Source organism: Acomys minous (assembly GCF_964271855.1).
Source record: "Acomys minous genome assembly, chromosome: 5".
NCBI classification, from domain to species: Eukaryota; Metazoa; Chordata; class Mammalia; order Rodentia; family Muridae; genus Acomys; species Acomys minous.
The window spans coordinates 115195395-115222532 of NC_140494.1; the positions used below are offsets into that span (position 1 = coordinate 115195395).

The 27138-nt window shown below is 39.6% G+C and overlaps 1 protein-coding gene across 3 annotated transcripts in view; it reads right to left on the reverse strand.

Annotated features, from left to right (window-relative positions):
• SCAPER (S-phase cyclin A associated protein in the ER) overlaps window positions 1–27138 on the reverse strand; it is a 324408-nt gene that overhangs the window by 289787 nt on the left and 7483 nt on the right. For all 3 annotated transcript variants that reach the window (XM_084782519.1, XM_084782517.1, XM_084782518.1), the window contains exons 2-5: window positions 21405–21468; window positions 16136–16253; window positions 13675–13742; window positions 11089–11283 (exon numbers count right to left, since the gene is read on the reverse strand). In XM_084782519.1, coding sequence (XP_084638645.1) covers window positions 11089–11283; window positions 13675–13742; window positions 16136–16253; window positions 21405–21410 — 387 coding nt within the window. In that variant the 5' untranslated portion in view covers window positions 21411–21468. The remainder of the gene's footprint in view (window positions 1–11088; window positions 11284–13674; window positions 13743–16135; window positions 16254–21404; window positions 21469–27138) is intronic.

Consider the following 27138-nt stretch of genomic DNA (forward strand, 5'->3'; position numbering starts at 1 on the left):
GGCAAAAGATCACATCCAAAGATCTTCCAGGTCTGTGTGATCTGACTGGAATACAAACATGCCAGCAGACAGAGGCAAACAGATCTGAGTTGAAGGCCAGCCTGGTATAAAGCAAGTATGAGGCAAAGAAAAGCTTAGATCTACTCAAACAAAGATAAAGTTAGTCTGTAGAAGGAAGCACCATGTTTGAAAGTGATGTCTAATTGAGTGGCAGAAAAGGTGATGAATCGGAGAAGATTTGACAAACAGGATACGCCAACTCACATGAGAAGAGAGAGGAAAGGGAAGCTACTTCAGAGGCAGTTTATGGGGGGGGGGGGTATTTTACCAGGACAGTAATAGGGAGATGGGTTGCAGAGAGAAAACTCAGGTGAAGATGTAACGAGCCAGAAAATGAGAAGAAACCAAAAGATTAGAGCAGATTACTGAGTTAGTTTGAGGCCAAGCAGAGTGATCCTGGGCCAAGAGAGAAGTCAGATTGAATAATTCAGCTGGGAGAAGAGTCTGAGCCAGAACAACTGAGTTGAACCAGCCAGTGCAGAGCTCAGACAGAACAAGTAACGGTGAGCTTATTAAGCAGTAAGACTCAGAGGCTGAAAACATTCTAGGCCTAGGTTAGATTGTAGAGAAGCTAGAAGCTTCCAGTACTAGGCCTAGGTTAGCAGAAGGAGGCAGTTAAGCCTCCTAGACAACAATTGAGCCAAGAGAATAAAAGTTACTTTTACACTTTAAATCTGTTGTTGTCATGGAAAGTTTTTCTTTCTCCTTTAAGAACAACAAAAATTTGTACTGGCATCTATAAACTTTCAGAACTTTTAGAATGTTAGTTTAGACCCTTCTGGCATCCATAGAAAGGCATCCATATTCTCCATTGAAAAAGCAGTGGTTGGGCTGGAGAGATGGCTCAGAGGTTAACAGAACTGATTGCAATTCCAGAGGTCCCGAGTTCAATTCCCAGCAACCACACGGTGGGCCACAACCATCTATAATGTGATCTGATGCCTTCTCCTGGCCTACAGGCAGAACACTGTATACATAATAATAAATAAATAAATCTTTAAAAAAAAAAGAAAAAAGAAAAAGAAAAAGCAGTGGTTTGAAAACAAGATTCAAGAGCAGAGCTACAGCCACTCTGAAGAGCCTGAGAGACACAGGGAGGCTTCAAGGAGAGATGAGGGGGCAGAGGATGAACCTGCTCAAAATATCTCTGAAACCACTTGTAAAAAAGCAGGTCTTATGGGAAGATGCTTTTAAAACATGGTTTCATGGAATAAGATTTAAAAAAAAAAAAAAGATGGTGGAACGGAGCAACACACACACTGGACAAAGGGAGCATGTCCTGGCTAAGTATAGACAATCCTACTTGACTCAGGCCACACCCAGGTCATCTACTCCCATCACCCCCCACTAGGCCAGAGCCACCACTGAACCCACAGGCCCAGCCAGTGGAATGGAGCTGCCCAAGGGCTGCAAGCACAATGTTCTTCGTCAGAAAGCCAGTGGGGCATCCAGTGGCAAGGGCATGGTCATATGCAGTGGCCTGGAGCTCAAGCGGGTCCTGCCCCCAGACATGATGCTGAACTGCACAATCACCCTGACTCTGAGCAACAACATGATATCTGAGGTGAAGAATGGTTCATTTTCTAAATTAAGTTTCCCCCAAAGACTTCCGTTAGTCCATGCTGCCACGAGAGGGATGTTGGTGTCCTTAGTCTCTACTGCTGCTGGAGGCCATGTTGATATCTGTGGTCTGTGCTGCCACCACCAGAGGCCATACTGATGTCCTTGATAGGTTTAACCAATGGAAACCATGTTGAAGTCTACAATCTGTGCTGCTGCTGGCTGCTATGGGCAAGGAGCCTGCTTTTGTAGTGGCATGGATGACTGTAGACTCCCTACTGAGACTAGAGACACGGAAGGCTTCTGTGATAATTCCCTCCCTCCAAAAAAAGCCACAACAGTCCAGGCATTCTTAAAAACTGATAAAGATGCTAAAATGTAGTCCTTGGGGTGGGAGGAATAGGATGGGAGTGGATACAGTTTTCTTAAAGAGGCTGTCCACTAAGTGTTTAATCATGCTCCAATAGGTATAAGAACAACACAAATTTGACTTGGATTTTTGAGGGAGGGCAAGTTTAAGAGTGGGAGGATGGACCTGGAAGGAACAGGAAGCAAATTTGAGCAGGCTGCATTGTACATAATTCCCAAATAATTAATAAAAATACTATGTGGGGGGAAGCATCATTTATTCCCATCTTTGAATGTGACTTGATCTTTCTTGTAGCTCTTAAAATACTTTTTAAAGTACTTCATATTAGTCTTTGGCTATTATATGATGTGCAGAGTTTCTGTTTGTTATTTTTTCTGGTCCCATCTGTTTGGAATTCTCTATACATCTTGGATCTTGACAGACATCCCTTAGATTAAGGATATTTTATTCCATGATTTTGTTGAAATATCTTCTGTATCTTTGACTTGGGTCTCTTTGTCTTCTATACCTACTACTGATAGGCTTGCCTTTTTTGATAGTGTCCCAAAGTTCGTGCATGCTCTGTTCCTAGATTCTTTGGGATTTGGCATATTCCTTGATTAATCCAATTTTTCTCCTTTGCTTTTCTCTCATACACTTGATACAATATGTTAATGAGGCTTTTCTCTGAATTTTTGGTTTGAATTCCTAAAATTTTCATTCAACTTCAAATTTCAGAAAACAAATTTTTGATTTTTTCTTTGGATATTCTCTTTATTAAATACCATTTTCTTATCTTGAGTTGTTAACATTATTGCATACAGCAATAAAACAGGATGCAAAATTGACACATAAAAATCTGTAGACTTCCTATATACAAATTACAAGCATACTGAGAAAGAAATCAGGGAAACAAAACCACTCCAAATAATAATAAAATACATTAAAATAAACTTAACAAAGGAAGTGGAAGGCATACAATGAGAAGTTCAGTTATTTCAAAACTGAAGACCAAAAAGAAGATGTAAAGCCCTCCCATGCTCATACACTGGTAGTAGTAAACAGTGAAAATGGCATCACAAATGGCATACCAAAACCTAGCAACACAATCCCCACCAAAATTTCAACATAATTCTTCACAGACATTAAAAAGAAATTTAAATTTCATATGGAAACACAAATAACCAAAAAAGCCAAAATAATCATGAACAATAAAAAGCCATTAGAAGTATCACTATCTCATATTTTGAGTTTAATTTCAGAACTATAGTAGTAATAGTAGTAATAATAGCAGCAGCAGCAGTAATATAATGATGATGATGATGAGGAGGAGGAGGAGGAGGATCTGGCATAAAACAAACATGCTGATCAATTGTCTAGAAACAAAGGCATAAATATAAGCCCACATTCTTACAGCTGCCAGATTTTTTCTTAATTTTAATTTGCTATAATTTATTCAGATTACATCCCGATCGTTATCCCCTCACGTGTATGTTCCCGTTCCCACCCTCCTTCCCTCCATCTTCTGCCCTATTCCCCTCCCTTAGACCTCTGACAGAATGCAGCCCCCTTCCCCACCATATAACCAGAGCCTATCAGGCTTCATAAGGATAGCCTGCATCCTCTTCCTCAATGTGCCTGTAGGGCTTCCCAACCAAGGAAAAGTAATCAAATTGGGGGGTACTAGAGTTCATGTCAGAGGCACTCCCTCCTCTCCCCACAACTTTGGAGAATGAGCTACCCACTGGCTACGTCTGAACAGGAAGTCTAGGTTTACTGCATGCATTGTCCTTGGTTGGTGCAACAGTTTGTGCAGGACCCTGGATCCAGATCCACTGGCCTTGATGTGGCACACCTGAACCCTGTAGGTCCTTCCATCACCCCATTCTTCCATACCACTCTCAGCACTCCACCTGTAGTCCAGCAGTGAGTTCCAGCATCTGTTCCAATCCTCCACTGGGTGGAGTCTATCAGAGGATATCTATATTGGGCTAATATCCACTTATAAGTGAGCATATACCATGCATGTCTTTCTGGGTCTGGGTTACCTCACTCAGGATGATCATTTCTAGTTCCATCCATTGACCTGCAAATTTCAAGATTTTCCTTGTTTTTAATAGCTGAGTAGTATTCCATTACGTAAATGTACCACGATTTCTTTATCTATTCTTTGATTGAGGGACATTCAGGTTATTTCCAGATTCTGGCTATTACAAATAAAGCTGCTATGAACATAGTTGAGCAAAAACCTTGTTATACGGTGGAGCATCCTTCAGGTATATGACCAGGAAAGGTATGGCTGGGTCTTGAGGTAGAGTTATTCCAATTTTCTGAAAAAAGCATGAGAGTGATTTCCAAAGTGGTTGTACAAGTTTGCACTCCCACCAGCAATAGAGGAGTGTTCCCCTTTTACGACATCCTCACCAGCATGTGCTGTCACTTGAATTTTTGATCTAGACATTCTGGTAGCTGTGAGATGGAATCGCAGAGTCGTTTTGCTTTGCATTTCTCTGATAACTAAGGACGTTAAGCATTTCTTTAGGTATATCTCAGCCATTCAATATTACTCTGTTGAGGATTCTCTGCTTAGCTCTGTACCCCATTTTTTAATTGGATTACTTGGTGTGGTGGTGTTTAATTTCCTGCGTTCTTTATATATTTTGGATATTAACCTTTTGTTGAATGTAGGGTTGGTGAAGATCTTCTCCCAGTCTGTAGGCTACCATTTTGTTCTGTTGACAGTGCTCTTTACCTTACAGAAGCTCTTCCATTTCATGAGGTCCCATTTATTAATTGTTGATCTCAGAGCCTGAGCTATTAGTGTTCTCAGGAAGTTGTCTCCTATACCATGAGTTTAAGGCTCTTCTCCACTTTTTTTTAGCAGATTTAGTGTTTCTGGTTTTATGTGAGGTCTTTAATCCACTTGGACTTGAGCTTTATACAAGGTGATTAATACCGATCTATTTGCATTTTTTTTTACATGTAGACATCCAGTTAGACTAGCACCATTTGTTGAAGATGCTGTCTTTTTTCCATTATATGGATTTGGATTCTTTGTCAAAAATTAAGTGTTAATAGGCATGTGGATTTATTTCTGGGTCTTCAATTCAATTCCATTGATCAACCAGCCTGTTTCTATGCTAGTACCAGGCTGTTTTTATGATTGTTGCTCTATAGTACAGCTTGAGATCAGGAATGGAATTCCTCTGGAAGATCTTTGATTGTACAGAATTGTTTTAGTTATTCTGAGATTTTTGTTTTTCCAAATGAAGTTGAGAATTGATCTTTCAAGGTCTGTAAAAATTGTTTAGGTATTTTGATAGGGATTACATTGAATCTGTAGATTGCTTTTGGGAAGATGGCCATTTTTACTATGTTGATCCTCCTGATCCAGGAGCATGAGGGATCTTTCTATCTTCTGATATCTTCTTCTTACTTTCTTCAGAGACTTGGAGGTTTTTTTAATATAAGTCTTTCACTTACTTGGTTAGAGTTACACCAAGATACTTTATATTATTTGTGGCTATTGTGAAGGCTTAGTTTCCCTAATTTCTTTCTTAGCCTGTTTGTAATTTATATACAGGAGAGCTACTGACTTTTTAAAAATTAATCTTGTATCTGGCCACTTTGCTGAAGGTGTTTATCAGCTGTAGGAGTTCTCTGGTGGAATTTTGGGGGTCACTCATGTACATTAACATATCATCTGCAAATAGCAATACTTTGACTTCCTCATTTCCTATGTGGATCTCCTTGATATCCTTTTGTTGTCTTATTGCTCTAGCTAGAACTTCAAGTACTATACTGAAGAGATATGGAGAGAGTAGGTACCCTTATCTAGTCCCTGATTTTAGTAGAATTTCATTGCGTTTCTCTCCTTTTGGCGGGGGGTGGTTTTGGGTTTTTTGTTTATTTGTTTTGTTGATTTGTTTGTTTGGGGTTTTTGTTTGTTTGGTTGGTTGGTTAGTTGGTTGGTTTTTCAAGACAGGGTTTCTGTGTAGCCTTGGCTGTCCTGGACTCACTTTGTAGACCAGGCTGGCCTCGAACTCACAGCAATCTGCCTGCCTCTGCCTCCCGAGTGCTGGAATTAGAGGCTGTGCCATCACACCCAGCTTCTCCATTTACTTTGATGATGGCTATTGGCTTGCTGTCTATGGCCTTTATTATGTTTAGGTGTGTGTCTTGTATCCCTGATCTCTCCGAAACTTTAAATATGAATGAGTGTTGGATTTTGTCTAATGCTTTTTTGGCATCTAAGGAGATGATCATGTGGGGTTTTTTTTTCCAGTTTATTTATATGGTGGATTACAATGATAGATTTCTGTATATTGAACCATCCCTACATGCCTGGGATGAAGCCTACTTAGTCATGGTAAGTATCTTTGATGTGTTCTCAGGTTCAGTTTGCGAATATTTTTGCATCAATGTTCACAAGAGAAATTGGTCTGAAATTCTCTTTCTTTGTTGGGTCTTTGTGTGGTTTAGGTATCAAGGTGACTGTGGCCTCATAGAATGAGTTTGGTAGTGGTCCTTCCATTTCTATTTTGTGCAATAGTTTGAAGAGCATTGGTATTAGCTCTTCTTTGAAGGTCTGGTAGAATTTTGTGCTGAAATCATCTATCCCTGGGCTTTTTTGGAGGGAAGGGGGAAGAATGGGAGATTTTTTATGGCTGCTTCTATTTTGGCAGTAGATATATGATTATTTGTTTACCTGATCTGCTTTGACTTTGGTAAGTGGAATCTATCCAGAAAATTATCCATTTCCTTTAGATTTTCAAATTTTGAGGCATAAAGTAAGGCCTCATGCCTAGTATTGTAAACACACTTAAAACTCATGGTAGGAGAGGTCACAGGTTCTATGGAGGGCTTAATTCTGATGTGCAGCTATACTGATATAGTGTCTAGCTTCTTTCTGAGCATTTATGTATAAACATACATATACAATTACTACTCTCAGCCCTAACTAGAGAAGCCTGCAGTGAATACACAGACTCGTAGCTGAACAACGTTCTAGAAGTAGCGCAGAGTTGGGTGCTCAGCCCTAAACAAAACATTTATTCATCTTCCCCAAGGCCTAGAGAATACTAAGGAAGGAATTGGAAAAGACTAAGGCAGAAGATAAGGACTGTGAGACATCATCTTCTGGGTAATACACAATCACAGCAATCACGAGGTCTCAACTGTGGACGCACGCACTGGGTTTGTACAAGGATGAGTCCATCAGCAACCACGCACGCAGGAGGGGCTCCAGGGCCCACCTCTTACTGCTGAGCCATTTCCTACTGATAAATCCAAGGAAGGAGAGGAGTCACGTCCCAACAGATAGTCCCAATCCAATGACTACACAGATGGTTAAACTAAATAAATCACAAAATAGAGCTAAAAGTCATTGATCTTGGAAAAGAACAGGTAGAGAGAGTATATTGAGAGAGGTGGGAGGGAGATACCAGAATGTGTGGGAGAGTGACCAGAAGGTATTATTTATATGTATGAGATAATCAAATAACTTAATTAATAAAAATCTTACTTAATTATTTCAACTAATACACAATTACAATTATACACATATGGGATAGAATGAGATAATCAAGTAATGGGTAACTACAATTTTTTTTTAAATTATAGTTTTTAAATCAACTATTGACACCCTTCCTCATTAGCACATGTGGTGGGAAAGGGCATAACTTGTTCTTAATGGCTCTCTCTTTCCTTCATCCTCCACTGCTACTTTATCTCTTTTCTTTACAAACTTCTATCCTCTACCCTAAGGGGTACCTATAGAAACAACAACACTCTACTTACACAGCCCGACAGACATTAGTGATGGTCCACCACAGCCATCAGCCAGCCCTCTTCTAGGAACTTAACTGCTATCAGCTGCCAACAAAAGTGCTGCCAGGACAAGATGTGTCCAGGCTCTTTTCTCTGACTCAATCTGAAGTCAGTGGCCTCAACCTTATCACTGCACAGACAGTGGTTTCTACCCAGGTACCATATGTGATGTCCAGGTAGCATGAGAGTTCACACTGGCTCCCTCTACTCAAACCTGTCAGAACTCTCCATGCACTCACTTAGCCGAATGCTCAGAAGCATACTACCCACGTGTCTGCTGAGTGGACATGGGCTACTGTATCAAGTTTGTTCTCAGCATTCTTTCCCTTAAAACTCTTTAACACGTTCCAGCCATATCATAACCAAGGCAAATATCCATCCAGAGAAGATATCATTCTCCTCTGTGAGAATCTTAGACATACAAAGATTATGTCCCAATAAAAATCCTCTTAGTCGTCACCTCAAACTTTCCTATGAACACACAGAAGCTGGCCACCACTGTCCTAACTGCGTAAACGCCACACTGTCTCCTCAAGCAGCCTTCTAGCCCATGCTGTGAGGGAACAAGAGGAATGGAGAGGCATGATGACTAGAGAATAGTCTCACCAGAATGCCAGCGCTCAGAAAAACCACGTAGTAAAGTGCTTAATACTAGAATAAATAAACCTTCTGACTAAAAAAAAAATGTTGACTCAACAGTCCCAGTTAAATAAAAATCCATTTCACTACTGTGTTACACTTCTCATGTGAATAACAAAATACAGGTGTTATTTTGCACTTTACATATGAGGTACCAAACTGAACTGTGATTGCTCAGTTAAGGCACAGAAATCACTAATGAAAATAAAGCCTTCAGTGCTTTAACAAAACACAAATTAAGTCACCTGAAAATAAAGAGGATGGAGCTAGGGATTTCTCTGTAGTTAGGAGCACTAGCTGTTCTCCCAGAGAACTGGGGTTCAATTTCCAGCACACACATGGCAGCTCACAATTGCCTCAAATATCAGTTCTGGGGATCAGACGCCTTTTTCTGGCCTCTGCAGGTACCCACATACATGCAGGCAAACACACATAAACATAAAAATAAATAAAAATAAAACACCAGGGAAATCTCTGGGTTTTGTGTCTCACAAGTACACTAACCAAATGCAAAATTAAATGGCAGAGCTTTCATAAGGATAAAAGAGATAAAAAACAAAAAGCAAAAAGAATACAACCTATAACATAACAGACTAATTGTCAAACTGTATCTATTTACATTATTTTAAAAGAGTAGAAGAGAAAGGGAAATGATTTTATGCTTGCAGTCTTGAGCATCATCACTCTAATTTTCTCAAACCCCATTTTACTCTTAACCTACAATGTGAATAACAAATCTTTGTAACTGTTAAATTTGCACAAAACTTTGAATAAATAAGTTGACAGAAGCAGAAATAAGCCACACTTCCTTACACCAATGAGTGTTCCTCAAATACACTAACACTAGAAGGAAGTGCCAATGTTTTAGTCATTACAAAACAATTGTCTGCAACTGGCCAGTCTCACTCAACTACAGAATGCATTTCACAAACAAATTTGATTTCTTCAATCAGACATTGTTATTTAAATCACAAAAATCGGAGAATCTGTTCCTATGATTGAGCTCTAGGAATGACCTAGAAAGTATGCAGGCTCCTAATGCTCACTTTTAGACTCACACTCACTTTTAGACTCACACACTCACTTTTAGACTCACACACTAACTTTTAGACTCACACACTAACTTTTAGACTCACACATTCACTTTCAGACTCACACATTCACTTTTAGACTTACACACTCACTTTTAGACTCACACACTCACTTTTAGACTCACACACTCATTTTAGACTCACACTCATTTTTAGACTCACACACTCACTTTTAGACTCACACACTCACTTTTAGACTCACACACTCACTTTTAGACTCACACACTCACTTTTAGGCTTACACCTTCACTTTGTAGAAGAAGCTAACCCTAAAACCAAATACAGTTATGTTATTACCACAACATGCTGACTCATTATATTCAAATGCCAGGATTTTAATTAAAAATATTTTGGGGAGCAGCAAGAATAGTGAGCATATTAAGATACTTGTCTCCCCTAACAACCTGAGATTAAGCCCCAGACCCAAACAGTAAAAAGAGGGAATCAAGTTGTCCTCTGACTTCCACACATGTCATGGCACATATACACACACTGAATTTAACCTTTAAAAATTAAATCATCTTCTTAAAACATAAAAAGTTTTTACATGATGATAACAATATTAATTGTAACCACCACATTACATATTTGAATAATTTCAACTACTGTTCATTTTAGAATGTACTTCTGATAAACCATATTTTCAAGCTAGTTTAACACTTACTTTGGCTGTTTCCAACTAGAGAGGAAACACACTGTCTCAACCTGTGACTTTTTTTTTATTATTATTATTTATGCATTGCAAAGGCTAAATAACGAGCCATGGACACCTTTAAAGTCAGTTATTTTAAAAATTGAAATCCAGTCATCTCCTTAATAATTCTACGAAAATGTACCATTGCTTTTCTTAAGATTTTACTAAATAAAAATTAGCATAGCATATAGCTTGTATTTACTAAAAGTCCAGGCTATTTAGTAAGTTTCTAAAACAGACTATGCTATGTATCTGTTTAATGTTGTTACGAACACAAGGTTATGCAAAAATCAGAAAACACACCTTACAGTGATATCCTAACCCCACCCTGGATTGTGTACGGTTAGCGACCAACCTCTCATCTCTACCCAGAATGAACTAAGAGGACACTGATTATCTCAGCAGACAGGGAGCAATTCTCAGTTAGAAAATGAAACATGAAATTAAAGACTATGAAAATCTTGCTAAAACTGCCAACAGTAGTCAAAGAAAATGCAACTAGGGCTTTGAAAGTCCTCTCTATGTGCCTGAGTGCATGCATGCATATGTGTACATATACCCTTTGGTTCCTTCCCTAGGACTATGAGGTAAGACAGCTTTCCACTAAATCTTTCATAGAAAAGGAGAGGTCATTTATTACATCAAATAAACAAAAAAATTAAAGACTTTAAAAAACTAAAAATCAAGAGAGCCTCAAGCATATGTCAATCTTAAGAGTATGGGCTAAAGGAGTAATTCTCATTTCCCAGTAATGAAATACAAATTATACAGCTAAAACTCAAGAAAGTGAAGCTAACAAGTCAAATACAGAAAGCTTTAACGGCACCTGAGCGTAGATGAGTGACAAGCTCCAAAGCACACCTTACCTTACATTCCACCACACTCTGATCGGACTCACAAGTCACATAGATTTCATCTACTGCCCGGCGAAGATTGTCAAAAAGAAATGCCCAGTAGCGAGCTCTTAGGTCAATTTTCCGTGGGTGCCTTGTCTTTGTGGGACTTTTATCAAAATGTTTTTCTCCAGTTGTAGATGCTATTTTACACTCTACTGCAGTATTCTGATGAAATAAATGAACCATTAAAAAGGTAAAGAAAATTAATTTCTTTATAAAGCAATATTTTGACATGAATATGTAAGACATTCTTTTCAGTTTATGTCACACTTGAGTTCATCAAATAAATATCTGCCCTAAAGAAGAGGTAAGTTTTCCAGTAAAAATTCCAGCTGGAGGGGGAAGGAAGTCCCCAAGCCGGACCCTTAGCTGATGACAGGCAAAGGCTCCCGAGAAAGGAAGAGTCGGTGTGCATCTTTCTATTACCCTGATGTTCTGAAGACTGAGAAATAGATCTAAGTATAAATCTACTTTCATGCACACTGCTCAGCTCCAGTTTATGTTCTAAAGCCCGAGAACTCAGAACGTGAAAAACCCGTGCATCACTTATTTTCACCTTTCGGAAGCCTAAAGACATGTACCAGAAACTCTGTCTGAGACTTTCCTCATATGCTTCGTATCTCCCATGTCCTCAATCCTCTTAGTCTAAATCTTCCTCAGAGCACCCTCCAGTTCATCAGTTCTTTCACTGTCTCCTACCAATATACCATTTTATTTTATTAATTGTAGTTTTTCAAAATTTCACGGACATATCTATAAATGTTTGAAATTAATAGTTAACTTCTTTATTCCATAATTTATCAAATTTCCTGTATAGGTCTTTCCCTTGAGGAACTTAAACTCATTTACTTGAAAGTTCTCTTCAGAACAGTATCTTTTACTTTTCATTACCTAAGGAATAAATTCTCATTTCTATAAGTATTGACTGTATTTTATGGCATTTTCTTCATATGTTTGATATTTTATTTGGCAAACTTATTTTGAGCTTCATGTCTTTCATTTTCTTACTTTATTCACCTTTAGATGCCATCAACCTGGCCCACTACAGCTCTACTGCTGGGATCTTTATTGGAGCCTACAGCTCTTCCCCTTACGGAGTATGACAGACTGAGTCTTCAACCAGAGGGTTACTCCTGAAAGCTGTCTCCACTAAGTTTACACATCAGCAATCAGCAGTCTAATAATGTACAGGCCTGTACAGACCCTGACTTTGTTCCCCACCACAAACGGCATGCAGCCTCTCTTTCATTGCAACTCATCTTCTAGATGCTTTGACCATTCGTTTGTGTCCCAACTCCACTTACTTCTAATTAGAAAGTGTTATTTTCTACATTCATCTTATTTTTAAAAAATTATTCATTCATATCTTAAAAAAAATTATCACTGATACTAGTGTAAGGTGGAATCTTTGTGAACTCATGATAGCATGTTAAACTCCATTTTCTTCATATTGAGTTTTTGGTTTATATAAACATATCTAATAATATCAAGTTAAAATAACAAATAGAAAAATAAAAGGCTGTGGGAAAACTAACTATAATTATCCTGAACATTTTTAAAATAAGAGATAGGGCTAGATTCTATACAGCTTCAGTGTATCTATCTGCAAACTTTTGGAGTTACTAAATTGTGACTTCTACAAACTGAAAGTATCATTACATAAAGAAGGAACAAAATGGGTGGCAGAGAAGCTAAGGCTGTAAACTGAAAGCTAACAGTACGCACTGAAACACTGGCTGGCTGTCACTGACTGGAATGCTATACAGCCTCTCTCACCTTCTGTTTCTCTTCATACAGTGACTTTACTTTCTTGTTGACATTGCTGGAGGCTGACACATATGTGTGGATGTTTGCTCCTATGCACCCACAGGTAGAGGCCAAAAGTGAAGCACAGGTGTCTTTCTCTACTACTCTCCGCCTTATTCGTTTTAAGAAAAGGCATCTCAGTAAACTAGAAGACTGATGTTCTGGCTACTAGCTAGCCAGCCAGGGAGCTCCTGGATCTGCCTGTATCTCCTCTCAAACCTGGAGGTACAGGCACATAAGCCATATCAGGATTTTTCTTTTAATGTGGATCTGAATATAGGCCCTCACTCTTGCACAGCCAGTGGGCCATCCTTCCAGCCCATAACTTCATTTTGTTAAGTGAAGAAAATGAAGCCTACACCAAAAGTTTATTATGAAAACAATAGATATATATAAGATACATACACACACAGAGAAAGAGAGAGAGAGAGAGAGAGAGAGAGAGAGAGAGAGAGAGGTGTGTGTGTGTGTGTGTGTGTGTGCGAGAGAGAGACGGGGGGAGAGAGAGAGAGAGAGAGTGTGTGTGTGAGAGAGAGGGGGGGAGAGAGAGAGAGAGAGGGAGAGAGAGAGAAATTAGAACTAGGAATATACTAAATAAAGAACCCAAATTTTTTAATTTAAAAATGTTACAGCAAATTTTTTGTAAGTAAGATATATAATATTCAAATCCTGAAATTTAAATTTGTATAATGGATAACATACTCAAGAAATGAATTAAAATAAATTAGTAAAAAATCATATATGCTGTACCTGTTTAGTGGTTTTATGAGTGCCTTGAATTGTCCTCTTTGATTTTCCAGTTTGACACTTAGGTTTTCCTTCAAGGTATGAAAAAGGAGATAGACACATAAATCAAAAGAGATAACATATAACTAAACTATAGGTGATATATAACATATGACTAAACAATGTAATGCACTCAGGCATCTCCAGTACATAACTTCCATCCAGAAACCTAGATAGTATAATTTTTATTCCTTGTCAATGAAGGTGAGCTACCGATAATGTTTTTTGTTTTGTTTTTTTAAATTTGATATTCTCACGTCCCAGAGACTGCTTTATTCAATGGCTCTGTTGGAGAGATCTTCAGCTCTTGATTTTTTTTAAAACCAAGACTCTAAACATAATCATTTACTACTTAGATATTACCCACAGGCTGGGACACTCTTACTTAGCTTAAAATATCCTATCACATAAGGTTGTTCTCAAAGAAAGAGAAAAGGCTGTCCAAAGGAAACAGGAACACCAAGAATCTCCCATTAGTCAAGTGTAAGACAGTCTGAACATCAGGAGAGAGTCATAGATTATACTCCATTAAATAAGAAGTCATGAATCTAAAACTCAAGTGACAGCACATGCTGGCGAGGATGTGGAGAGAGAGGAACACTCCTTCATTGCTGGTGGGAATGCAAACTAGTACAGCCACTTTGGAAATCTATCTGGCGCTAACTCAGAAAACTGGGAATAAGGCTTCCTCAAGACCCAGCTATTCCACTCCTTGGAATATACCCAGAAGATGATCCAGCACACAACAAGAAAATTTGCTCAACCATGTTCATAGCAGCCTTATTCATAATAGCCACAACATGGAAACAGCCTAAGTGTCCCTCAATAGAAGAATGGATAAGGAAATTGTGGTACATTTACACTATGGAATACTACTCAGCTATTAAAAACAAGGAACTCCCGAAATTTGTGGACAAATGGACTGAACTAGAAATGATCATAATGAGTGAGTTAACCCAGAAGCAGAAAGAGTCAAATGGTGTATACTCACTTATATCTGGACACTAGCCCAAGGGGCATGTCCCATGAAAGTATCATCCACCAGGAAAGTGGGACAGAGGGAGGACATCCTATTGGGTCTCTAGGTTAGAGAAGCATGGGAGAATGGGGAAATAGAAGGATCCAGAGGGTCCTAGGAATCTATAAGAAGAACATTAAGATGGGCATATCTGGGCCCAGGTGTCTGGCGCAAACTATGGCACCAGCCAAGGACAGTCCGTGCAGTAAACTTCGAAGCCCTACCCAGATCTAGCCAATGGACAGGACGATCTTCACAGTTGAGTGGAGAGTGGGGTCTGACTTTCACATGAACTCTGGTGCCCTATATTTGACCACATCCCCTGGATGGGGAGGCCTGGTAGCACTCAGAGGAAGGATAGCAGACTACTGAGAAGAGACTTGATACCCTATGAGCATATACAGGGGGAGGAGGTCCCCCTCAGTCACAGTCTTAGGGGAGGGGAGTAAAGAGAAAATGGGAGGGAGGGAAGAATGGGAGGATACAAGGGACTGGATAACAATTGAGATGTAATATGAATAAATTAATAAAATATATTTTAAAAAAAGAAGAAGTCATGAATCTACCCAAATTTAAATTTACAAACATATAGACATTTTACATGAAGGAAGAGCTATTTTTTTGTTTGCTTTTTGGATTTTGTTTTTTGGGGGGTTGTTTGTTTGTTTGTTTGTTTTTCAAGACAGGGCTTCTCTGTGTAGTCCTGTCTGTCCTGGAATCACTTTGTAGACCAGGCTGGCCTCGAACTCACAGAGATCCACCTGCCTTTGCTTCCCAAGTGCTGGGATTACAGGTGTGTGCCATAGCACCCAGCAGAAAAGCTATTCTTTATATTAGAATGCTAACTAATAAACATAGAAGAAATTATAAAGTTAGTAAATCACTATTTCAACTACCAGAGTAATAGCTTAATAATTTTGTTATTTCTTAAAATAGCAAATAAACAATAATACTTTTTACACTATTTTGTACAAGATCAATTTATTTAATATACCATTTTGCTGAAGAATTCTAATTGTGAACATTCAGTTTAAATCTACTTACTTTCTGAAACTAAATAAATGCTTATCTAGTTTGCCATGTTTTGCTTTGTTTAGGTAGAAGGGCCTTGTTACACTGCAAGGCTAGCCTTGAGCTCCTAAGACTATTCTCTTGCCTCTGGTTTTCCAAGCCACTGGGACTTACACAAGCACACCCACCTGTCCTCCCAATTTACATTAAAGGAAAAGCTAACTTTTTTTTTTCCGAGACAGGTTTCTCTGTGTAGCCTTGGCTGTCCTGGACTCACTTTGTAGTCCAGGCTGGCCTCGAACTCACAGCAATCCGCCTGCCTCTGTCTCCCGAGTGCTGGGATTAAAGGCATGCACCACCACGCCCAGTGAAAAGCTAACTTTTATAGTTACATACCATCATCATCTTTGCTTTCTAGTGGAACACTCCACGCTATCAGGTTTCTTGCTGTGCGACCCTCCTCAGCAACAATTCTTCTCACTTTGTCATGACTATTGGAGCGCTGGAAGGAAGCCTACATATATTGAAATGAGAGTATTTATGAGACTATTAAGTATAAATCTCATTTAGCATATATTAGACAAATTCATTATTTTCCATACTTATTCAGAAAGCAAATACTTAAATGTTAATTTGAGGGGCTTGGGACATGGCTCAGTGGATAAAGTACTCATTGCACAAGGATGAGAAAATGAGTTCAGGTCTCCAAGATCCATGTAAAAACTGAGTGAGGTAGAAGACAACTGTAATCCCAGTACAGGAAGAGAGACAGGCCAACCAGCTTAGTCAAAATAGGAAGTTCCAGATCCAGTGAGAGACTCCACCTCAAAAGATGAAGTGGGACAAGCAAATGACTCAGTGGTAAAGATGTAGCTAACAAGTTTGAGGACCTGAGTATAATTCCCATTACCCACATAGCAAAAGGACAGACCAACTTCCAGAGTTGTCCTCTGAGCATCACATGAATGTGTGTGCTCGAGCGCGCGCGCGCGCACACACACACACACACAAATAAATACATAATAAACTTAAAAGAACAGAAAGCTTGGGTGATGGCTTAATATGTAAAACACTTACTGATACCAAGAAAAAATAGCAAAAATTTTAAAGACAGATCATATCAGATTTGTATGCTCCCTGAAAAAAATCCTATGTAGAGAATTTGTCAGTTATATGGATCAAAGAGAAAAAAACATGTCAGCTAAACCTATAAATATGAGGACCTCAATTTAGTTCACTAGAACCCAGGTAAAAAGCTAGGCATGCCAACATACACTAGCCCAGCACTGGAAGCAGGAACAGGAAGATCCCAAGGGCTCCTGGCCAACAGGCCAGCTCCAGGTTTGATGAGAAACATTAATTTCAAAAAACAAGGTGGAAAGCAAGGGCAGGACACCCAGTGCTGACTTCTAACCACCACACACACAGACGCAGGCACAAGTACTGCACCACAGGCACAAGCATGCCTATTCCCAAACATGCACCATCCTAACAAGGTGGAGAGAGAGGATGGCACCCAAACATGCACCATCCTAACAATGTGGGGAGAGGATGACACCCAAACATGCACCATCCTAACAAGGTGGAGAGAGAGGATGGCACCCAAACATGCACCGTCCTAACAATGTGGAGAGAGGACGGCACCCAAACATGCACCGTCCTAACAATGTGGAGAGAGGACGGCACCCAAACATGCACCATCCTAACAATGTGGAGAGAGAGGATGGCACCCAAACATGCACCGTCCTAACAATGTGGGGAGAGGATGACACCCAAACATGCACCGTCCTAACAATGTGGGGAGAGAGGATGGCACCCAAACATGCACCGTCCTAACAATGTGGGGAGAGGATGACACCCAAACATGCACCGTCCTAACAATGTGGGGAGAGAGGATGGCACCCAAACATGCACCGTCCTAACAATGTGGAGAGAGAGGATGGCACCCAAACATGCACCATCCTAACAATGTGGAGAGAGAGGATGGCACCCAAACATGCACCATCCTAACAATGTGGAGAGAGAGGATGGCACCCAAACATGCACCGTCCTAACAATGTGGGGAGAGGATGACACCCAAACATGCACCGTCCTAACAATGTGGGGAGAGAGGATGGCACCCAAACATGCACCGTCCTAACAATGTGGGGAGAGGATGACACCCAAACATGCACCGTCCTAACAATGTGGGGAGAGAGGATGGCACCCAAACATGCACCGTCCTAACAATGTGGAGAGAGAGGATGGCACCCAAACATGCACCATCCTAACAATGTGGAGAGAGAGGATGGCACCCAAACATGCACCGTCCTAACAATGTGGGGAGAGAGGATGGCACCCAAACATGCACCGTCCTAACAATGTGGGGAGAGGATGACACCCAAACGTGCACCATCCTAACAATGTGGAGAGAGAGGATGGCACCCAAACATGCACCGTCCTAACAATGTGGGGAGAGAGGATGGCACCCAAACATGCACCGTCCTAACAATGTGGGGAGAGGATGACACCCAAACATGCACCGTCCTAACAATGTGGAGAGAGAGGATGGCACCCAAACATGCACCATCCTAACAATGTGGAGAGAGAGGATGGCACCCAAACATGCACCGTCCTAACAATGTGGGGAGAGAGGATGGCACCCAAACATGCACCGTCCTAACAATGTGGGGAGAGGATGACACCCAAACGTGCACCGTCCTAACAATGTGGGGAGAGGATGGCACCCAAACATGCACCATCCTAACAATGTGGAGAGAGAGGATGGCACCCAAACATGCACCGTCCTAACAATGTGGGGAGAGAGGATGGCACCCAAACATGCACCGTCCTAACAATGTGGGGAGAGAGGATGGCACTCAAACATGCACCGTCCTAACAATGTGGAGAGAGAGGATGGCACCCAAACATGCACCGTCCTAACAATGTGGGGAGAGAGGATGGCACCCAAACATGCACCGTCCTAACAATGTGGGGAGAGAGGATGGCACTCAAACATGCACCGTCCTAACAATGTGGAGAGAGAGGATGGCACCCAAACATGCACCGTCCTAACAATGTGGGGAGAGAGGATGACACCCAAACATGCACCGTCCTAACAATGTGGGGAGAGAGAATGACACCCAAAGTCGCTTTCTGGCCTCCACATCATACACATAAAAACAAATCTGAAACTTGGAATGTGTCCTTCAAACACCAAGTCTGCTTTCAGGTTTAAAGACCTTAAAATTAAAACTTTCAACTACTTTAAAAGCAAAGTCTGAAGCTTGAGCAGCTACGGCAAGCAGCAGGACGCTCTGCACCTACGCCAGCACCACATCTTCCACAGCCACAAGTCTATTGAGCAGCTACGGCAAGCAGCAGGACGCTCTGCACCTACGCCAGCACCACATCTTCCACAGCCACAAGTCTATTGAGCAGCTACGGCAAGCAGCAGGACGCTCTGCACCTATGCCAGCACCACATCTTCCACAGCCACAAGTCTATTGAGCAGCTACGGCAAGCAGCAGGACGCTCTGCACCTATGCCAGCACCACATCTTCCACAGCCACAAGTCTATTGAGCAGCTACGGCAAGCAGCAGGACGCTCTGCACCTATGCCAGCACCACATCTTCCACAGCCACAAGTCTATTGAGCAGCTACGGCAAGCAGCAGGACGCTCTGCACCTATGCCAGCACCACATCTTCCACAGCCACAAGTCTATTGGGTGGGATAACAATCAAATCCTAACAAAAGAAAGGTCAAAAAGGAATGGAAAATGAGAGAATGGACATAAGACACTAAATCAAAAAAATCTTGGGAGTTCTACCTTAAAGGAAAAAAAAAGACTTTTTAAGACTTTATTTTTATGCTTGTGGGAGGAATCTGATAGAGAGAAAATTTGAGGGAAAGGCAATAAAAATGCCTGCTAAATCTATGAGTAACAAAAATAAAGTTTCAGTACACAAATGAGTTAACTCACTACTACAAAAAAATCCAAACTTCTGGGGGAAAAGATCCCTCCTACTTGAATACTCTGATAAGAGACTAATTCGTACCTTCTCTCCAGAACTCTTACCTTCTGCTTTATGTCTGCATTTATATCCCTTCACTCTTCCCAGAGGCATCTGCCTAACTAACTAAAACTTCCACAGGAATTTGTTATACTATGCTCTCTAGATTTGCAAAATTCCCCAACCTCTTCTCTACTTAATTCTCACCCTTCCCAGTGATGTCACACTGTAACACATCCTCTGTTTGACTGAACTTAACGCTAGCATCTAGATCACCTAAACACAGTATTAAACAAAAGCACCACTACTGCCTCTAGGCCAAAGGAACAAGTTTAAATAGATGTTTTACTTTCGGTTCTTTCAGATAATGCCCTTATTCCACTGTAGGAAATATTGCAGGCTTAGACATAAGGGCATAAAACTGACCATTCCTATATCATATTCTAACTTGAGTACTCATAAAGTAATGAGCTTCCAAGAACCAAGCAGATGACCTCACAGTCCCAAGACTGCAGTGATGCTAAAGCTAAAGCTCCTTTCTCCTATGAAGATCAGCATTGCCAACTTAGTTCTTTTGAACTTAGTACACAAAGACATAGAGAAAGAGCCACCAGCTTGAGACTGTTTTTATTCTTTGTTCTAATATTTAACATGTAAAAATTACTATTTGCCTTGCATGTGCCTGGAACATTTTTCTCTTTATATTAAGGTGTTTTCTGTGACAAGCCAAATGGGCTTCTCTCACAAAGAACTCAAAATCTGATTATTTTTAACAACTTAATTCTTATAAACATGTCAATAACATAATGCTTTAATTGTTTTAGTATGCACACCAAGGTTTGAGATGCAACTGATAAGTCTCAGATATGTCATTACTTTACAGGTGTCTATTTCAACAGCACTCTTACTCAGGTTCAGATTGCAACGACAGTTTTACAAGTTAAAGTGTGCCACCTAGTGTTACATGGAGATTTTACACAGACTTGTTCAAATATTTAATGTTTCAAATAAAAGCAATAAACATTAGTTTTAAGTTATAGTCAAATCTTGTCCAACACACTCTAAAAAAATCAAATACTCACAACATGCACCACAGTCTGCATACTTCTGAGACTTGCTCCTAGCTCCAATCCTCCCAAAGGAGGAACATAAGCAAGACTGCATTCCTAAGCCCTCCATTTGAGTAGTGTAAGGTAAGAAGTGCCTGGAAATACTGAGTTGTAAAAGTACAAGGGATGAGAACACATTTGCTCCTGTTTTTAGGGCCTCTGCACCAGTGCCCATCCTGGATTAAGGCAGTCCAGGAAGTTAGCTCTCAATTGTTTTCCTACTCCACATCCCACGGTGTCAGATTGAGGCAGCAGCAGTGCCTGAAACAGCCCCTAAGACTGAGGTTAAAAGATGACAAATAGATGGCAGGAAATAGGAAAAGAGAAGCAAATAACAAGCAAGCAAAAACTTAAAGTTGGTTTTTACAACAGCTCGATCATAGTGGCCAGCAAGACAGCACGTGCTGCCAAACCGGACAATCCATTTGATCCCCCAGGACCCATCTGGTGAAAGGAGAGAGTCAACTCCTGTAATGTGTTCTCTGATCGCTCAAGCACACACTAGGACACATGTACACACAAACAAACAAACAAGCAAATATAATAAAAATAGTTGACTTACCATCATTCTTTAATTCTCTTCTGTGGCAAGATCTTTTACCACATAATCCCATGGGTTATAATTCCTGCAATTAAAATATGTATGTGTATATATGCCCATATATAGCCTTAGTTATAGCATTATCATAAAGTCATATGTAATTATTAAAAAGTAAAATCCCACCCTCCAAGTTCCCCATTACATTAAATATAAAAAAATGAATACAACCACATTCTGTTGTCTGTTAGGATGTGTAGGATATAGCAGGCTTGAAATATTCTACACTGAATAGTGTCTTAATATTCCAAAATATAAAAACAAAATGGGAAAGAAACAATCTAATTACAGGACTAGCACAGTATGTCTAATTCAGAAGCATCAAGCTTCTTCTTAGTACAACTCTTTACACAAAATATATACACATATATATTATATGCTTGAGGGTTTATTTTTATTTAATGTGTATAAGTGCTTGCCTACATGTATATAACACATGCAGAGTGTATGTGCCTGTAAAGGCCAGAACAGGGCTCATATTCTCCTGGAACTGGGATCACAAGGGGTTATACGCCCCCTGTTGGTAGTAAGAACCAAACCTGGGCCTGTGTAAGAGAAACAAGCGTTCTTAACTGCTGAGCCCCTCTCTAGCCACACATTTTTTATCTTGACCCAATTCATAATGTTTTACTAAAAGAAAAAGCCCATGAACATTCATCCCTATTGTGAGAAATACACTCTTGCCTGTTTTATTCTATTTCATTTTTTCAATTTATTTACTTACTCTCTGTACAGCTTGATCCCAGCCCGCTCCCTCCTCTCTTCCAACTCCCATCCTCACATGCACTCCCTCCACCCCACTCTGCCTTCTTCTCAGAGAAGAGGAGCCCCACCCCAAGGTGCACTAACCCACCCTGGCACCTCACGTTGCAGCAAGACCTTGCATCCTCTCCCACTGCAGCCTGACAAGGCAGCCCAGCTAGGAGAAAGCAATCCAAACGCAGGCAACAGAATCAGAGGCAGCCCCTACTCCCGTTGTTAGGGGACCCACATAATGTTCACTCACTTGACTCATTAATGAGCCCCAACTTAATAAAGAAAATAATGTACAACTCTCCTTAAGAATTTCTATAAAATGGAGGCTGGAGAGATGGTTCAATGGCTATCGGAACTTGTTGCTCTTGCAGAGGACACAGATTCGGGTGCCAGCACCTACATGGTAGCTTACAACCATTCATGTCAGACCCAGGGACTGACTCCCTCTTCTGACTTCCACTGACACCAGGAACACTCATGGTACAACACATATACATGAAGGCAAAGTCATCAAAATAGAATAAAAATAAATCTTTCAAAAAGAACTTCTATAAACTTAAATTTTATCAGAGTATTTTAATCACCTTTTATGTAGTGTCCACACAGACCTGACCTTACCTTTCAGGAAACCTATTTAATGTAGTCAAATTTTCACTCAAAAAAAAAAAAAACCACAAAGCAGAGAAACTAGACTCTGTGTGTGTGTGTGTGTGCATGTGCCTAACACTATAATAAGAACCACTGAGCAAACGTGGTTCTTGAACAAAAGTAGCAGATAAAACCTAACATTCCAAGAACCTAGGTCATTAAGCCTCAGCTAAGTGAATATGTTTCTTTAATATACACTTTCAGGTTGGGGAATAGCCTGATGGGAGCGCACCTGCCTGCTATGCTTGAGACTCTGGACTCAAGTACCTGCACTATAAGAAATATAGTTTTAAAGTAGCACCATAAGTGCAAACATATGCACACATGCATGTGCACACACGCACATACACACACACATACACACTTAAACACAAATGCTCACAATAATATTATTAACCAATAATCAAAATGGCATACATACCTATCAGCTAAATATTAAACACAATGTGACATAACCAAACAATACAATTCTTATTTGGCCATAAAGGGAAGTCAAGTTGTCATGTTTCATCATAGATGAACTTTAAAATATTATATATTGTAAAAGAAATTATAAAAGATCACATATTACATGATTTCATTTGTCTGAATTGTCCTGAATAATTAAATCCATGGAGTCAAACAATAAAGCAACAGAGAGAAAATGAGTAACTCAGGTGAGAACAGGTTATCTTTCAGGGTGGCCACAATGTTCCACAACCCACTATGGTGTAGTGACAGAGCTCTGTGCAAACATGATAGGTGAATTTTAAGTATGTGAATGGCACGGTTCATGATTTAGGTGAGAAACTGCTGCATTTTTTAAGTGCACTGTCCTTGCTCACAAACCTCCAACACTATAGATCTCACGCAGAGTCCCCTGTCCCAGCCCAATTTTCTCCCATTCTTTACCACTCCTTCCCAGGATTCATTCCATCTCAGCCAAACAGACATGAGCCTTAGAGGTTTATGCTTGGGCCATTCTCTGTCTTTGCCAAATGAGCCCTGTTTAAATTGTAATCCTCCCAAAGAAGCAAGGGCTGTGAAAGTTCATCTCCACTAGATTAGCCTCTAAGAAAAAAAAAATGAAACCACCATAGTGATGGTATAAAATAACTTCTAACTCTAATAAGAAACTTAAAAATACAAACATTAAAAACAGCTGAGGTTGAGTGAGTGGTACATGTAATTCCAGATTCTCAGGAGACTGAGAAATAAAATAAGACTAATTGAGACCAGGAGGTCAGTACTAATCCTGATAATACAACAAACTTTGTCTCAAAAAACAAAATAAGGCCTGGAGAGATGGCTCAGAGGTTAACAACACTGTCTGCTCTTCCAGAGGTAATGAGTTCAATTCCCAGCAACCACATGGTGGCTCACAACAATCTATGATAAATCTGATGCTCTCTTCTGGCCTGCAGGTGTACATGCATACAGAGCACTGTATATATAATAATAAATAAATAAATAATTTTTTTAAATTTAAAAACCTACAAACTCCAAGAATTTCTTAAGAAAGACACAATATATGAAAGATGTAATCTGTGGTATCCTTAACATAAATGTTAATGCAATTTTGTTTTCTGTTTATTGTTTTTGCCTGGTGGGTTTTTATCTTCTTCTCTTTCCTTCTTTTTTGTTTTTGTTTTTGCTTTGTTTTGTTGTTGTTTGTTTTTCTTTTGGGGAGGAGACGGGTTGAGATAGGGACTCTCTATGTAACCATGGCTGTCTTGGAACTTGTTATAGGCCAAGCTTACCTAGAATTCAGAGATTCAATTTCCTCTGCCTCCCAACTTCTAGGATTAAAGGCATGTGACACCAAACCTGGCTGTTTTTGCTTTCTTGAAAGGTCTTACTATTTTACCAAGGCTAGCCTCAATACATAATCATCCTGCCTAGGCTTACTGAGTACTGAGATTACAGACATAAACTAATTGAAGTTAAATTTTTAGCAACTTAGAACACACTATAACTACAGGATGTTTTGTGAAAGCCTATGGTAACCACAAAGAAAAACCTATAGTAGATACACAATAAAAACAAAAATAAAAACAAAAAATCTTATGATTATTTAAAAAACATAAAATCACAAAGGAAAATAGCAAGAGAGAAACTGAAAGTGAAAGAATGACAAACCAGAGCATAATTATTGTAGTAAGGGCTTTTCTATTTATCATCATTAATTATAAATGGATTATATTCCCCAACCAAAAGATAAGAGTAGCTAAGTCAATTGTTAAAAAGAAAATCACGATCAAATAACATACTGCCTATAAGCAACTTTAGCTTTCAAGAATATAAGAAAAGGACTGAAAAAACATTCTATGCAAATGGCATCCTAAAGAAAGCAGAGGTGTTTTACCAGACAAAACAGATTTTAGGTCAAAAACTGCCACACACAAAAGTCATATGTTAATAAAAACCAATTTAAGAAAATATAACAATTATAATTACAAATATATCCCAAGCACCCAGGAGGCAGAGGTAGGCAGATCTCTGTGAGTTTAAGGCCAGTCTGGTCTACTGAGCAAGTTTCAGGACAGCCAAGGCTACACAGAAACCCTGTCTTTAAAAACCAAGAAAAAAATACTATATGATTCAACAATCATCACTTCTAGTAAATATCCAAAAGAAATTAAATAATAATATCAAAGATACATTGGCATTACATGTTCTTTTCAGCATTAATCACAAAATCTAAGACAATCAAACTAAGTGAATACTTACATAAAGGAAATGTGCTGTTTGTGTGGGGGTGTGGTAGAGTATTCAACCTTTAAAAAATGTTCATTTTCAACAGCACAGATAAATCTGGAGGATATTATGGTAAGAAAAAAAAGCCAAGTATGTCAAAGTAAATAGTGTAGAATCTTATTTGTGAAATACAAAGTAACTGATCACACAGAAGCAGAGAGAAGAATGGTAATAGCCAGAAACTACAAGATTCAAGAGAGAACTAGGAAGATACAGATTAAATGTCACAAAGTTCTAGAAGCTTATTGTAGAAAATAGACACTGCGGTTAATAGTAATACTTGAAAACTGAGAAGAGTTCAGATCTTAAATACTCTGTGATGGTTAGTTTTAATTGTCAATTTAACCCAATCTGGAATCACTAAGAAAACAATCTCAAGGAGGTACTATCAACACTAGATTGGACTGTGGACAAATCTCTGCAGGATTGTCTGAATTAAGTGATGTGGGGAGACCCAAGCCACTGTGGGTGGCATCATTCCCTTGGCACTCTGTTGCCAGGTCTGAAGACCAGAGCTGGATTCCTAGAACTCATATGGTAAGAGGAGAGAATTAACTCTGGCAACTTATCCTCTAATCTCTGCAAGTGTGAGCACACATGCCCACAAACGTAAATGAAAACTTTTTTAAAGCCACCATTTCTTCAAACACAGCTCAAAGTCACCTTCATGAAGGTGCATTGTAGGTTTTGTTTTTTGTTTTTTGGGGTTTTTTTATTTTCTACTGCTGGGTATCAAACCTATGACCTTGAACATAACATTGCATGCATGTGTGCACACGCGCGCGCGCGTGCGCGCACACACACACACACACACACAAACTCACAGCCGCTGAGACCACATATCAATGCACAAATCAAGCCAGCCAAAAATCCAGCCTCAAAGTGGGAGGGGCTCATGGAGTCCCACCCTGTCTGAGGAGCTATCTGGCAAATGGTGGCTGCTGAGGAAGGGAACACCAGTTTTCTTCCGAGATGTAGGTCCTGAGAGGCTATCCATGTTCCAGTAGCTGAAGGTACAAACAGGGAACACCACGTGGACTCCACGGGTATGTTTAAAGAGAGAGCACATGTAGTTGGGAAGGAAAATGGTTGGGGGAATGGGAGAAGAACTGGAATAGGGAGAATGAAGAGTGGGTTTAATCAAAACACATTATATGCATGTATGAATATTAAAGAGAAACATTTTAAAATATTAACCTCCATAGCAGTAGTCTCATCTATAAAAATGAAGGTTAAGTATTTATGCCTCCCACAAAAAAATAACCAGCATTTTTCATACAAATATATAAACAAATATTCAAAGCAGTCTTATATATAATAGTTCCAAACTGGAAACAACTCAATCATTCATCAACAGAATAATAATCAAGTTGTAGTACATCCCTGAAACAGAAGACTGCTCACCAACAGAAAGGGATGAACTACATATATACATAACAGAGGAATATAGGATATTACACCCACAGCAAGAAACGACAAGAGAATAGTTAATGATTCTGTTTATATAGAGCTACATAGTCACCAAGAGTAAACTTAATTTAAAAAAAAAAAAAGTTCA